The 16122-nt window shown below is 34.5% G+C and overlaps 1 protein-coding gene across 2 annotated transcripts in view; it reads right to left on the bottom strand.

Moving 5' to 3' along the window:
• The window catches only part of KCNH7 (potassium voltage-gated channel subfamily H member 7), a 477588-nt gene that overhangs the window by 43771 nt on the left and 417695 nt on the right, over positions 1-16122 (bottom strand). Inside the window, exon 9 of one of the 2 annotated variants that reach the window (XM_058441604.1) lies at positions 9903-10102. In XM_058441604.1, coding sequence (XP_058297587.1) covers positions 9903-10102 — 200 coding nt within the window. Of the gene's footprint in view, positions 1-9813; positions 10103-16122 lie in introns of those variants that run through there. The other variant, XM_058441599.1, reaches the window with a different exon arrangement.

Here is a 16122-nt window from a genome sequence, read left to right as displayed (position 1 = left end):
TCATATAAAAAATTTAGGAAATTACCCATATAATCCAAAAGTTTAGTAGGGCCTTTTTAAAACAGGAAAGGATCTATGAACTATATAATAAAAGTTCACCAATTAGATAATATTTAAAAAAAACAGCAATGCTTTTGTATCCAAAATAGTCCTTAAACAAACCAACATATTGAAAAGATATTAGGATCAAATTACAATATAAAAAGCATTAATATCTACAAAGCGTTCTTATAAAATAAAATAATATGGAAAAGATAATTGGAAATATGCAAAAAATGCTATGAATCGGCAATTCATAGAATAAAAAGCCAAATAATGTGTGTGTATGTATATATGAATGAATGAAAATGTGCTTACATTTAACAGTAGCTCAGAAAATGTCATTAGAGTAAAAACAAACTTTCACATATCCATTAAACTGGCAAAAATTAAAAAGAACCATAACACCCAGTGCTAGTAAAGGGAAGGGGGAAAAGTACCAACATTGTTGATAGAATTTTTTGAGACGGAGTCTCGCTCTTTCACCCAGGCTGGAGTGCGGTGGCGCGATCTCGGCTCACTGCAAGCTCCGCCTCCCGGGTTCACGCCATTCTCCTGCCTACAGGCGCCCACCACCACGCCCGGCTAATTTTTTGTATTTTTAGTAGAGACGGGGTTTCACCATGGTCTCGATCTCCTGACCTCGTGATCCGCCCGCCTCGGCCTCCCAAAGTGCTGGGATTACAAGCGTGAGCCACCGCGCCCGGCCCGAAATGTAAATTGTTAAGCATTTTTGGAATGTAATCTTACAATACCTATTAAAATTAAAATTACATATAATCTTTAACTCAAAAATCCCTTATCTGAGAATCTACCCATAAATATAAAAGTATAAGTAAGGGAAATATATGTAGGTGGGTTTATTGCAGTATTGTTTGAAGTGGCATGAAATTAGAAGTCAAATGAATGCCCAGCAATGAAGCCATTAATATAAGAGAAGAAACCATTAGTATAAGTGTAATATGTAGTTATATATTATTATATTACGTATTATATAGTTACAATATATAAAATAAGCTACTATGGAATATATGTGCGATTAAAAGGAATGAATTAATTGTATTAGCCAAGTTGGAGGTATTTTCACAAGATATTAAGGGAGAAACACGGCCTGCACATAATTAAATTTTTTTAGATTAAATTATGCAACTATATGTGTGTGTAAATATATATATATGTCTGTATACATGCAAATATAAGTATAATTATATTAGCATATAAAAAGTTATGGAAGTTTACACACATAGGTAATAGATAATGGGATGAGTAAAGTATAAAAATTGAAGTATAAAAAAATCTTTAAAATGTTGCATTTAAAAAGTCCCTTTCATAAAAAAGTAGAGATGTTGCAATTTTATTTAAGAAAAATTTGTGTATATGAGAAGGCAAATAACTTTTTATCTAAGGAATGAAAGCCCCTTTAAATTATGAGGCCTGTAGAGGCAATGACATGTGAGAGCAGTCACGTCTTACTCCCCACCTTAAGCTAAGTAATCCACCCGCTATCCGGACTCTAGACTGAGAGTCCCACCAAGTGATAGAAATTGACCTAACAACACCATATGCTGGATACCATAAATCATGCCCTATATTTAACAAAGTATAGCTAATCACTAACCAATGCTATTTCTGTAAACCAGTGAGAGTTCCTGACAAACAACTTTTCTAATTGCCCACTCTCCTGATTTGACCTTTTTTTTAAAAAAATAAAAAAACAAAAAAACAGCAAAACAAAACTAAAAAACCTTTGAGCCTCTCCTTTGTTCTCTGGAGCAATTCCCAGTGTTTCCCAGCTGCAAGTCCTCAACCTTGGTCTAAATAAACTCTCTATATAAATTTTGCTTCAGTTTCTTTCTTTAGATTGACGTATCTATGAAATGTGCACCATCACAGAAGATGCTTCCCAATTTAAAAACAAATTCTTATTAGGCTATGATAAGTCTGTAAGAGAAAAAAATGTATGTATATTATATGCCACAAGTATGGTTGCAAGGTGATGTTATATTGGGGTGTTGTCTCTAAGTGAAAAGATATAAAATACTTTTTAATTACTGTAAAACAAATTATTTTACTGTTTGATAATTTACAATGATTCCATACTTTAATTTGAAAAATGTTAGGTCTTCCTAATGTTTCCTTTAACTTTGCTTCAGTGATTGGTTAAGATTTTTTTCTCTTTAAGAATTGCCAATATAAAAGCCATAAACTTATGAGAACCAATCATTAATGTTTAATAACAATTTTTTAAAAAGATTTATAAATCTCAATTCTGTATTCTAAGATGGGTGAGAATGAAAGGAAAGGGAATAAAGCAAGGTGCAGATTTAAACTTCCATTTAATGTTATTCTCATATTTAGAAAGCATGGTATATAAATGTTATGTAACCTAGTCCTTTTCTTCATTCTGACCACTGTCTACATGCTTCCACTCTGTTTTTACTCCAAGAATGTCTCCACCTACGATTACTCTAGGCCAGCCTATATATTTTTTTCTGTCTTTTAGAAGTCCGGCTTGTAAAATTTTGCACCATGTAGCTGTTTTTCTGGCATTATACTCTCCTTTGTTCTTTAGATATCTAGTCAAAGGGAATTGCTTTATTATAATACTCTGACCTCAGTGTGGTGTTGCCTGCTATTAAATATTAAGAATAGCTCATAGGCTGGGCGCAGTGGCTCACGCCTCTAATCCCACCACTTTGGGAGTCCGAGGAGGGCGGATCACAAGGTCAGGAGTTCGTATGGTGAAACCCCGTCTCTACTAAAAATACAAAAATTAGCCGGGCATGGTGGTGGGCGCCTGTAGTACCAGCTACTGGGGAGGCTGAGACAGGAGAATCGCTTGAACCCGGGAGGTGGAAGTTGCAGTGAGCTGAGATCTTGCCACTGCACTCCAGCCTAAGCAACAGTGTGAGACTCCGTCTCTAGAAAAAAAAAAAAAGAACAGCTCATAGACAAAACAGATAAAATCATAGTTAGGCTCTGGGCTAAATCCCTATCTTGGAAAACACATTTTCCTAGCACTCACACCTTGCAATTCACCGCACAGAATCAGATGATAGCTTGAGATTCACCTCTATGATCCAAATAAAATAATTTCGCCTGTGTGGAGAGTGAGTCTTTGGCTTATTTTCCCACTATGGTAGGTTTTCCTAACCACAGACATGTTTTAGCTTTGTGTGGGTTTCACAGCATACTGATCTAAGAAGATTAACAGAAGAGAGGGCAGAATGAATGACAGCATATATGGAAATGATTCAGCATAGCTCTGGAGTGTTAAAAAGGCATCATCAGAGGTGATGCCCCTTACCCAACCCAATAAAGAAAGCTCTTATGAGATGGTCCCTAAGGTGAACGTAGAGTTCTGCTGGGGGTGGCTCACCTGGATAATAGGAGCCCAAGATGCAAAGTAAAGGAGATTTCTTTTTAGGTATATCTGGCATGAAACATGTAATGATTATGTATTTTTTCCATCCACACTCATCCACATGGATTGCAATATGTCTAAACTGAGAAAAACAATTAAAATATATCTAAATTTCTTGAGCTATTGCTGCTTTAAGGCTATATGATAATTTGGGCTATCTGAATGTTTTCACTTTTAAAAAAATAATGATTATGAAATATGACATATTGAGTGGACCATTTTCATATCCATTTATAACATCAATCCCAGTCCACTGGATATGTCTTCTACTAAAGAAAATATAGGACTTTTATTTTGGAAAAAAAGTTGTGGATGCTTTGATTCCATTAGGTTTAAGAAATGCTGAGTTATTCCAGTATTTGAATGAAAAGAGACTTAAAATCATATTTCCAAAGAATCTGTTATAACTGAACTTTGATTATCTCTATTTTTTATTAATGGCTTCACCTGTGTTGATTATCAAGTGATCTGAAACTGAATTGAGTTGAATTATTCCTGTATTCCTACCAGTCCAAAGTTTTTTGAAAGACATCATACCCTTCAGCATAAGAAATTCCACTCTACAGTTCTATTCAAATAGGAACATTATTTTAAGAATTTCAAAAAACAATTTGAGACATCATTTCCACCTTCTAACTACTGTAAGAGTAACATTATTAATAAATGAAGAAACTGAAGCATCAAAGTAGGTTCACCACCTCAGTGTAATGTTTCTGTAGCCTTTTTATAATATGGAAAGCTCTAGGGCATACTGTCATTATTTTTCTTGACTTAAGATGGGCTAAAGGTCAGATCCTACCACTGAAGAACTCACTTTGCATAGAAGCAGCATCATTCCAACTGTAAATAAGTCCTCCTTGATGATGGTTGGAGACCAGAATAAAGTGACCATCATCACTTGTGCAAGATGAACATGTACCATTTGTGACCTGAAAACATTAGATTCCTGTCTTAAGCTTGACATTGTTCATGTCAGCGGGCTCCAGATGGTGTTTTCTTGTTCTTTGTGATAGTTTGAAGAACTGTAGGATAAGTAACCTTGGTGTAAAATAGGAAAGGCAAGTGAACTTTGCCTTTTAAAAGCACCTGCTATTCAGGGGCTGGCTACAGTAGGTGACCATGAGTGATAAATTTGTGTGTTCATAGTAGTAGACATCTTGCCACTGTGAAATTTTAGTACATTCCCAGTTTCTGCAGAGCCAGGCAATTCCTGTCAACTAATCTACATGCAGATGACAACATCTTTTCAAGTGCATTGTGCAAAACTATTATTTTAATTCAACTCCTAAATGGTAACTAGGTATTTATAGAAAACCAAAAGGTGTTGCCAGTCCTGTGGGTCATTATCATTTAAATGCAGGTTTTGGCCAATCTTTATGCCCCCTTTTAAATGCATGGAGGATTATCTGGATATGAGGGCATCATATTTCTGAAATTTTATTATAGCTGTATGATACACAATCAGTCTAGGTCATGGACTGTATTTATCAACTTCAGTAGACAAAAAATCATTAGAAAAAAGTAAGGGAGATGAAAGCAATACAGTGGAGGCAAGCCATGCTACTTTGCAAATTTTGCTTTTACATTTCTGATGGGGTATATTGTCACAAGAATTGTTTTCATCCGAGTTGCTGAATTGAACATAACTGAAAGAGTTCACCATTATACTTTGCTATGGTGTATCAAAACTCCACAATCTAAATATAAAGGTCTGGCCCAGAAGAAGTCTTTTACATAAGTTTAGAGAATGAGTGTAACAAAGTTTTTGATGGAGTAGGGTTAGACAGTAGATGCAGAGATAAGCTCTGTGTTAGTAGTGAGGCTACTCTGACATATCATAGAGAAACTAAAAGAGTTGTGAAGGTAAAGAAAGTCAAATTTTCATTAAAATGTTCCTTGGAAATCACATCAGCCCCAAGCGATATAAATTTATATTAAACAGTATATCATTCTTTATTATTCTCTGTTCCACTTTTAACTGGCTTTGTTCATAGGGTCCATTACAGGTCTATGTTGTGTCACTCAGCATCTCACTATGACCCTAAGTTTTTTTAGCCTATTAAGCTAACTCAATTAAAAGCTCCAAAAGCTCTCCCTGTCTTGCGCTACACTTCTATCTTGCACTTCCTCCTTTCTCGGGATTCATCTAGTCTCTGCTTGACCTAGGAAACTGAACAATGCAATGGAAGTGCTATCAAGTTTCCTTCTAAACCTGCAAGCTAATACCTTCACCCTTTCTCTTTTCTTTCCTGCCTGCTTTTAAGAAAAACTTACCTATCCCCTATCCACCCAGCTGAGAGTTTATACCTCTTCCTAGGCCCTTATTCCAACTACTTTCTATGTCTGTCTCTCAAAATTTCCTCCATTAATGCCTCAGGCTAAAAAAAAAAAAGAGCTATTCCCTTTTCTTACTAAAATAAATGAAAACTGTTTCTGGATTACCTGAGATGGGGGATCGGCAGCAAATAGGTTAGAATTGCCATCCTCAAGCAGAAAAGCTCCCATAATAATGTTTTTGCACATTTAGCATATTTGAGTTCTAGTGCTTTAAAAATATTGGAAAACAACAAGTTTAATGAAGTTGCAGAGAGGTTAAGTGACTTGTCCAAGAGTAGTGGCAGACTGAGAGTTAGTTTTTAGGTCTTCTGAATCCCTATTCTGCGTTTTTTATATTATTTGGCCATTATTTGGTGGGGGAGGAGGTGCTATTTTCAGGTAAGGAGTAAATTCTCCATTAAATGCTCATACAGGTATTTCTTCCATGCAATTATAATATTAAATTTAGGAGTAGCCTCTGCCCTAAATAGTTTATTTCTCTTCATACAGAAAGATATATGGACCATGGTCATTGGAGTCCTTCTTCATTCAAGCCAGGCTCCTGTGTGTGATGTGAGGCCATTTGATTCTACACTGACATAAAAGATGATTTTCATTACTGTGGTAGTGTTGTAACTAAAACAGTGTTAGGTAACCTCAGAAAGTTTCAGACTAGATCAGAAGACAGCTTTGATTTGGAGAAATTCATTGAGATGCTATCAGTCCTACTCTGAAAAAAATATCTCTTCACTCCTAACTAAAAATGTTGGAGGTAAAGGGAAGAGAGTTTTCCAGAATTAACTTCTGCACATCTTTCAGATGATTTTTACTATTCCTAATATGAGATCACACTCAAAAGAACATGATCTAGGCCAGGCATGGTGGCTTTCGCCTGTAATCCCAGCACTTGGGGAGGCCAAGGCGGCAGATCACTTGAGATCAGGAGTTCAAGACCATCCTGGCCAACATGGTGAAAGCCTATCTCTACTAAAAATACAAAAATTAGCCAGGCGTGGTGGCATGTGCCTGTAATCCCAGCTACTCAGGAGGCTGAGGCAGGAGAATTGCTTGAACCCAGGAGGTGGAAGTTGCAGTGAGCCTAGATGGCACTGCTGCACTCTAGCCTGGGAAATAGAGCAAGACTCCGTCTCAAAAACAAAAACAAAAACAAAACAAAACAAAACAAAACACCATGATTCTTTCACTGGCTTCATTATTCCGGCCCATTTCCTTTTGTACTCTGAACCATTTGGCTCAATTAAAAGGGAGCCCATACTTGTTCCCACAGTGCTTTAAGTTTTGAAACATTCTGGCAATAGCTTTTACACAAAAAGCAAAAGATGTAGGGATTAAAGGATAGGGCCACACTTTTTAGGTCAATTATTTCTTATTTTTTGTGGTCTATCAAACAATCAAATGGTTTCATTCATAAAAATAATTTTAGGTCAATTAATACAGTGTGATTGAATATCTTGTACTTCATTTGGACGTGGTCGAACAGTGAAAATGAGCTGAAATGTTTCGTGAGAAATTATATTTAAGGTTATATGTAAAATAATCATGGAATGCTGATGCAAAATACAAGTTTAATGTGCTTTTATGTGTGACAATACATAAATTTGAATGATTTTAAACTGCGATTAAATTACAATTTAGTTGACAATACATAGGGATTTTAAGTGTGGTTTTGGAGGTAAAAAAAAATCCATTTTGATTTTTTTTTTAAACTCTCAATAGTCTAAGGCTACAGTTGCTTTTTCTCTAATCAACTTTGTTTCATAAGTAGTGCTTAACAAGTAAGCATCTTCCATTTGCTGAGTGTTCAGAGTTATCTTGCAGTTCGCTTACTCACTTTGCAGTCACAAAATGAGAAATGTAGACACTGTACACAAACAAGAAGTCCGTGCAAAGTCAAGCTCTCAAAACCACATGCAAGACTCAGCAGCACATGGTTTAGAGCTCATACACTCCAGGACGATGTAATACAGGCATGCAGATGAGAGGAAAGAAAAGCACCTACATCATGAAAATAGAAGATAATGAAAGAGAATGACATTTTATTTATGACAATTATCTAATGCAAACCGTATACCCATAGCCTTTACCAGAGTCACGATAGGGGCAGAGAAGTGAATTTTTATGGGGACTGGGAAATCGTATATAAATATTGTTAGAGGTCAAGTTGTTGTTAAAGTTAAGGATTTCTATTCTGTACTTGGCCTCTTCCAGGTTGTCTTCCCCGTTTCTTGCTTTGTATTTCCTCAGCTACGTCATGCAAAAAAGATCAGAACTAACATTGGAAATCATTTAGCAAGCTCTAAACCTGACAGATAACAAGGGTGTTCTCCACAATTTACACGAGAATTAAATTGGATATAAATACCTCCTGTTCTTACCGGTGGGTGTTGTGATTCCATTTATTAAGGTGTGAAGCAGACAGGAAAGAGATAAATCTTTCATAAGTACATTGTAAATAGGCAAGTGGTATATAAACCATATTCATAGGTAATAGAGTCAAACAATGAAAGGTAAATAGTTGTCACAAAATAGACTTTATCACAAAAAATGGTCACAAAACTAGAGTTACATTGAGGGGGGTAAAATAATTGTTTTGCTACTGTTTTTGAAATAATCTGGCAGTATGGAACAACAAAAAATGAGTGACGTGTTTTGATTAAAAATTCTTGACACTGCTTCAGCCAACCCAGCAGCAGAGAGTCCCCAAAAGATTTTGAATGCTGATACCTTTGTTAAACAATAACAGTGATGGGAATATAGAAAAGTGATCAATATGTAGGTGCTCTTTCTTGTGAGATTAAAGTGTTCCTTTGGGGTATCAATTTACAAATGAATTTTTCACAAGGAACTTTGGAATGATTAGAAATGACTCATGGAGTTTTGTGTGAAAAGTGCTCATTTGATTAGCTCTTCAAATTAACATTTTTGTCATGGCATGTCCTTCTCAATCAAATACTTCACACACAGCTATGATAAATTTGTCCATATATAAATATTACTTTCAAATTGGGCGATATTTGCAGTGCTTTCTGCACCATTCCTGCTAATTTTGAACCCTTCTTTCACCATTAGAATATTACTGGTCAAGCAGAAGGTACCAATTTAAATTGTACAGGCTCACTTACACAAAAGCTGTTTCATGCAATTGACATAATTAAATGTGAGTGCTTTTATTTTCTGAGAAATTCTTAGAAACAGGGTCCTTGCCCAGTGGAGGAGTAGCCATATGGGAAGCCACCATATTTTTATTCTTTTTTTTTTTTCTGGTGCTCTATGATACGTCATAGAATTTGGATTTGTTGTATAATTTATTTAGCAATCAGCCTTTATAGCCAAATTGCAAGGTAAAAGAATGTGGGCAATTCTCCTAATAATAAAAAGAGGTCTTTGGACCACATTAATATTATTAATAGTGTTGATTTTTGAGCAGTGATACAGGAAGGGAGGTTATGACAGGTGATTGTTGATGTTGAATTTGCTTAAAAGGTAAGGAAAAATATGAAGGGATCCATATTTCCCCTTGAAAGGAAAGACGCATTAAACCAGGTACGGTAAAAGGGCACAGAGTATATTGTTTAAAATACAGAAAAAAATATTCTTAAAAGTGTGAAACTTCCTATCATAAAATGCTTATGTATACTTAAGCTCCCTGACCTCTCCTATAAGTTTTCAATTTCCTGTCTTTTAAAGTGTGTTAACCTGGGATCTGTGTTTGGGGGCATCATAATTATTACTGTTTACTTGCCAAATGTTATTGCAACTGGATCCAACTATTTTTGGGGGGTGTTGGCAATGAGGCCATGCAGTAAAAACCCAAGTCCCAGCTAAAGCAATGCTCTCTCTCACCAGAAGTGGGAACTCTACTACACACAGTTATATCAGTTTGCATCATGTTATAATGCCTTTGCCACACAGTATAACTAGATATAGCACCATGCAATGCCATGAATTGAGTATGAGAGACTACCTCCAGGGGAGAAAATACACATCCGAGAGAAGAAAACAAAAGCAAGGGATTCAAAGCTGGTGATTCTGGCTTTTACTCCATTTTGGCTATCACTATAATGCCTGCGGCACTTTCATTTTGGAAAACAGACATACATACCATGTTCATATCAATGCCATTGGTGTAAGTCCATGCGTGCTGGAAATATTCTTCAAGACGTTGCCTCAGAGGGTTGGGGATTTGGTGAAAGCGAATGAACTCTTTTACTCGCAGCATCTGCATGTGGTACCTGGCAGTTCCCGAGTATAGTCTTTGGATAATTGCAGATACATTCCCAAAAATGCTTGCATACATTAGTGCTGGATTGGATAAAAAACAAAGTTATCGGGGAAACTGCACATAGGTGTGTTATATATTGTTAGAGTATCAAGCATGTGGATTTTGATTATCTCAATCTAGTGAGGATTTACTATTGGATCACAGGGAAAAAAAGAAGTTAAACTAAAACTGCTTTACATTTCATAATTTTAGAGATAAAGCTGGAGAGGGAAAGTATCCAAATTCATCATGGATTCTAAATGAAAGTGAAAACTCAGATTGTTTATAATATCAGCTGGGAGCATTGACTAGGGAGAAAATGCATTTGAAATAAACCCTTTCACTTGAAAAAGAAGGCATGTCATGGCTCACCATAAATACATTTTCTTGAAAAAAATATGAGGCAAAAACATCTTTTAGGGATTTAAAAACCCTTTTTGAATTGGAGTTAACATATTAGTTTTAAATTGTAACTTATTTCTGCCTTTCAGCCTCAAATCTAACCTTGTAGAATAAAAATCTATTATTAAATTTGAGATTATTTTGAATACATTAGGTTTGTTAAGGGATAACAAATTCTTTTAAGAAACCCAGTTTCCTTACGGTGTTAATTTGTATACAGTTTTTATCCTATTCCAATTCATTTTCATAGTATTTTTGCATAAGAAACATATCTCTGGCTTAGAAAATTCACATAGCTTTATTTTTGTAGGGAAAAAATAGAACACGTTTTTGTTCCTTCATCTATGGGAAGAAACCACTATGAGATCCCTTGCTTCACAATCAGCATTTAGGTAGAATATCTGTATTGGTGCTTCTTACACTAAATCTTCATGATTTAAAATAAGCTCTTTAAGAACTTTCTCTTTTTCATATTTGTATTCATTTCTAATAATTCTAAAAACAAATGCCATTCTCTGTACAGAAAGTCACATCATGGCATATAATCTGAATATTGATCTTTGGGCATCGATCAGAAACTGAGAGATATGGTAACATATGTTTAAGTCACTGGAATAGCTATATACCAGGGTGGGGAAAGCAGCAACAAGAATTTGAAGTGTTTAATTAAAGTAAATTCAAACAACACATTTTTTTCCTCAAAGAAATTTTATAAATAATTGCTTCTATAATCCACTTAATCATTTTCAAATTAGGCTTTGGCCAGATTCTGGCCATGTTTTAAACTAATATGTTTTCCTGGGCACTTGCTTGCTTTTCCACCTTACCTTGTTTGCTTATCTTATCATGCTTGGTTATCAAGATCCTTATGTACCTTAGATATTCCAAGTAAGAGAACGTCCCAGGGAAAGCAGTGACCCCTTGTTTTTACCTATTTAAGTGGATGAAAGTTGGGGAGATGTGGTGGTTAATTTTATATCAACTTGACTGGGCCACAGTGTGCCTGGATATTTGGTTACACAAATATTCTGGGTGTGTCTGTGAGGGGTTTGCAGAGGAGATTAGAATTTGGGTCAGTAAACAAGTAAAGCACATTGTCCTCCCCACTGTGGGTGGGCTGCATCCAACTCACTGAAGGCCTGAATAGAAGAAAAAGGGGAAGTAAAGGAGAATGAACTCTCTGCTTGACTGTCTGAGCTGGAATATCAGTCTTCTCCAGCCTTTGGACTCGCACTTGGACTCAGACTGAAACCACATCATTGGCTCTCCCTTGTCTAGACCCAGTTACTGAGTACAGATCTTGAGACTTTTCAGCCTCTATAACCATGTGAGCCAATTTCTTCTAATAAATCTCTTTATGTCTTTATCTATATTCAAACATATATGTCTATCTAATATCTATCTATCTTTTGGTTCTGCTTCTCTGGACATCCAGACTAATACAGGAGATCTCCAGTGAGGCTGAATTGGCATGTGTAAGAGACATTAATCCTCTGTAAGGTAGAGCAGATGTTTAGATTGTATCTTCTACATGAAGAAAAGGTAGGCCTAAATTGTTTTTGAGTAAATGAATCATTCTTTAAAAAGAGAATTAACAATATTTGCCAGAAATTGATTCCTGTGATCCAAGGAGATTCACGTGAAAAATATGTTTTACTCATCCTAAATGTAGTGGGGAAACAATTACCTGTGATGCTATGTTTCCAAAACACCTATCGTGCTCAGGAAGTAGATTCAATCAGAGGGCACAAAATCAATGCTATTTGTTTTACCTAAACCACACGTGATCAAGAAACACCTGTTTTACCTAACGATTACAAGATCAAGAAAGATCAGGAAAAATTCTTATTTATTAAATAGATTTTAGCAAATTAGATGTTATTTGGATGGTAGAGTTTTATCTCTACCATCAAAATTAACCAAAATGTTAGTTTAGGTCATAAACAAGCATTTCCCACTAGCTGTCAAGATGAAACAAAATCTAGATTATAAGTACATAGTTGAATAGATAAGAGACTAATTTATGGTCAGGCGCAGTGGCTCCTGCCTGTAATCCCAGCAATTTGGGAGGCCGAGGCAGGTGGATCACCTGAGCTCAGAGGTTCGAGACCAGTCTGGACAACATGGCAAAACCCCATCTCTACAACAAATACAAACATTAGCCAGGTATGGTGGTGTGCGCCTGTAGTACCAGCTATTCCAGAAGCTGAGGCACGAGAATTGCTTGATCCAGGGAGGCACAGGTTGCAGTGAGCCAAGATTGCACCACTGCACTCACTCCAGCCTGGGTGACAGAGTGAGACCCTATTTAAAAAAAAAAAAAAAAAAAAAAAAAAGTGACCTGAAATACTTATTTTTAGGAAATTCTGTGATTATGACTTTTTAAATTATAATAAAGACATTAATCTTTTTCCTATTTTTTAGGAAGGAAGTGGAGCTAGAGGTTGTAAGCTAGAGAGAAGAATAAAATACTTATATTCTGTACATATTATTTAGTTGATGCCCAACTGGCAAAAATATCAATCAAAAGCAAGTTGACAGACTTGGATATCTAAGCATCGCTCCTTAACCCAGTATTTTTAGTTTTATAAAATAGGGAGTTCTTTTTTCATCCAAATGGTTTGCTTTAGTTTAGGTATTATAGAAATAAAACAGGGGTATCTTAAAATTTCCTTCAGCACACCACGCCTTAATTCTGATATGCTGACCATACTAATATATTTGGTTGGTCAGAAGATATTAGCTGAAACATGTTGACAAACAAATACACCTGAATTCCGACTACATAAATTTAAAGAACTCTATAACTTAATAAAATAAATTTTATTGATGTGTAATTTATATGTACGATGCATCTATTTTAAGTGTATAGTTCAATCAGTTTTGACAAATGTATACACCCCTGTAAACACAATCATGATATAGAACATTTGCTTCACTCTAAAAGTCTCCTTGTGTTCTTTGGCTGCTTGCAACCACTCACTTCAGACCTTAGACAACCACTGAGCTCCTTTATGTCATTACAGATTAGTTTGCATTTTCTAGGATTTTATATAAGTGGAATTATAATGTACATATTCATTATGTACATTTGTGACTGACTTCTTTTGCTCAACATAATGCTTTTGAGAATCATTCTGTTGTGTGTATCAGTAATTTGTTCTTTTTTTAATGCTGAATTGATTTGCATCATATGGCTATACCACAGTTTGTTTATCTCTTCTCCTGTTGATGGAAACCTTGCTGTTTCTAGTTTTTGGCTATTACGAATAAAACTGCCATGAACACTTGTATACAAGTCTTTGTGTGGGCATATATTTTCATTTCCCTTTTAAACACCTAAGAGTGGAATTGCTGAGTTATGTGGTATGTTTAAATTTATAAGAAACTGCCAAACTATTTTTCAAAGTTGTATCATTTTACTTTCTCACCAGCAATGTATGTAAATACCATTTGTTCCATATCCTCTCCAACGTTTGGTTTTATCAGTCTTTAATTTTAACCATTGTAGTGTGTACATGTAATATCTCATTAGAGTTTTAATGTGCATTTTCCTGATGATTAATAACATCTTTTCATGTCTTTATTAGTCATTTATATATATTTTGTGAACTGTCTTTTCAAATACTTTACCCATTTTTAAATTGAGTTGTCTTCTTATTATGGATTTGTAAGAATTATTGATATATTCTGGATATAAGCCCTTTTTTGATCTCGGTATTGAAAATATTTTCTTCCAGTCTACCATTTGTCCATTCCTTTTCTTAATGGTGTCTTTTGAAGAGCAGAAGTTATTAATTTTGATGAAATCCAATTTATCAATTTTTATTTTATGATTCAGAGATATTTTTGTTTGTTTCAGTTTTGGTAATGTGTATAATTCAAATAATTTTTTCATTTGATCTAAATTGTCAAGTTTATTGTTCTTTATAATGTCCTTTTCATATCCTTTTAATGTCCATAAGACTTGTGTTATTATCTTTCTTTCATACAGGACAGTAACTTATGTTCTCTCTTTTAGTCTAGTTGGAGGCTTATCAGTTTGACTGATTTTAAAAATTACTTCCATTACCTTTCTCTCTTGTTTGTTTTCTATTTTTATTGACTTCTGCTCTTATATCTCGTTTCTTTTCTTCCAGTTGTATTAGGTTTTAATTTGCTTGCCTTTTTTCTAGCTTCTTAAAATACAAGCTTAGATTTTTGATTTTAGATCTCTTTTTTAAATAAAAAAACTAAAGCTATAGATTTATCACTAAAAAATGTCTTAGGTGCCCTATACAAGTTTTGATACATTTTATTTTCATTTTCACTAAGTTAAAAATAGTTTGTAATTTTCCATGTGATTTCTTCTTTGAACTGTGAGTTATTTGGAACCTATTTCCAAACATTCGGGGACTTTCTAAACATCTGTCAGTTTTTTCTCCTGCTCCTTCTCCTATTCCTCCTTCTCCTCTTCCTTCTTTTATTGTTGATTTCTGGTTTCTCTATGGTCAGATAAATACTTTGTATGATTTTAGCATTTTCAAATTTATTGAGACTTGTTTTGTAGCCCAGCATATGACTTGTCTACTGGTAAATGTTCCATACATGCTAGAAAAGAATGTGTATTCTGCTGGTATTTTATAATTGTCAATATGTCAAGTTTAGCTGTTAGTATTATTTAAGTTTTCTATATTTTTATTCATTTGGTCTATTCTATAAAACGGTGAGAGAGGCGTGTTAACATTGCAAACTATAATTATGAATTTGTCTTGTGAATTTGTCAATTTCTCCTTTCAGTTACATCAGTTTTTCCTTCATGTAATTTAAAGTTCTGTAATTGAGTGCATACACATTTAGGATTCCTATATTTATCTATTTTATCTTTGGTAACAGTACTTGTCCTGAAGTTAATATCACTACATTGTCTGAAGTTAATACTGTTCCTCAGATTTTCTTATGATTAGGATTTGTATGAACATCTTTTTAAATTTTTTTTACTCGTTATGTTTTCTTTAGACAGCAGATGGTTGAGCCTTATTTTTTAAAATGCTTTCTGATAATTTCTCCATTTCAATGAAAGCATTTAGATCATTTACATTTAATGCAATTATTGATATATTTGGGTTTAAATATACTGTCTTGCTATTTGTTTTCTGCATTTCCCTTTTTACTTATTTCCTACAATATTTTACATTTGTTATTTTGTTATTATTCCATTTTGTCTTTCCTGTTGGCTTGTTAGCTATAGTTGTAGGATTTAAAACATGCATTTTAAATTGGTCAACATCTACTTTAAATAGCATAATACCATGTCACGAATGATGTAGGAATCTTACAACAATATATATTTCTATTTCTTCTTCCCACTTTTTGGTACTATCAGTGTCATAATTTCTCCTTCTACATACGTTATAAAACCTGCATCTTCATTGACATTATTTTTTGCTTTAAGGAGTCAATTACTTTTGAGGACATTTAGAAATAAGGAGAAGTCTTTTTTTTTTTTTTTTTTTTTTTTTTTACTCACACATTTACCAATTCTAGTTTTTCATTCCTTTGTGTTGATCCAAATTTTCATCTGGTATAATTTTCCTTCACTTGAAGAACTTTATCATTTCTTGTAGTCTGTTCATGAAGAATTGTGTCAGGTTTTGTCATTTTTGAAGAGTAGTTTAAT

Source organism: Hylobates moloch, unplaced genomic scaffold, assembly GCF_009828535.3.
Source record: "Hylobates moloch isolate HMO894 unplaced genomic scaffold, HMol_V3 SCAFFOLD_1, whole genome shotgun sequence".
Lineage (NCBI taxonomy): Eukaryota > Metazoa > Chordata > Mammalia > Primates > Hylobatidae > Hylobates > Hylobates moloch.
This window is presented reverse-complemented; position numbering and strand designations above follow the sequence as displayed.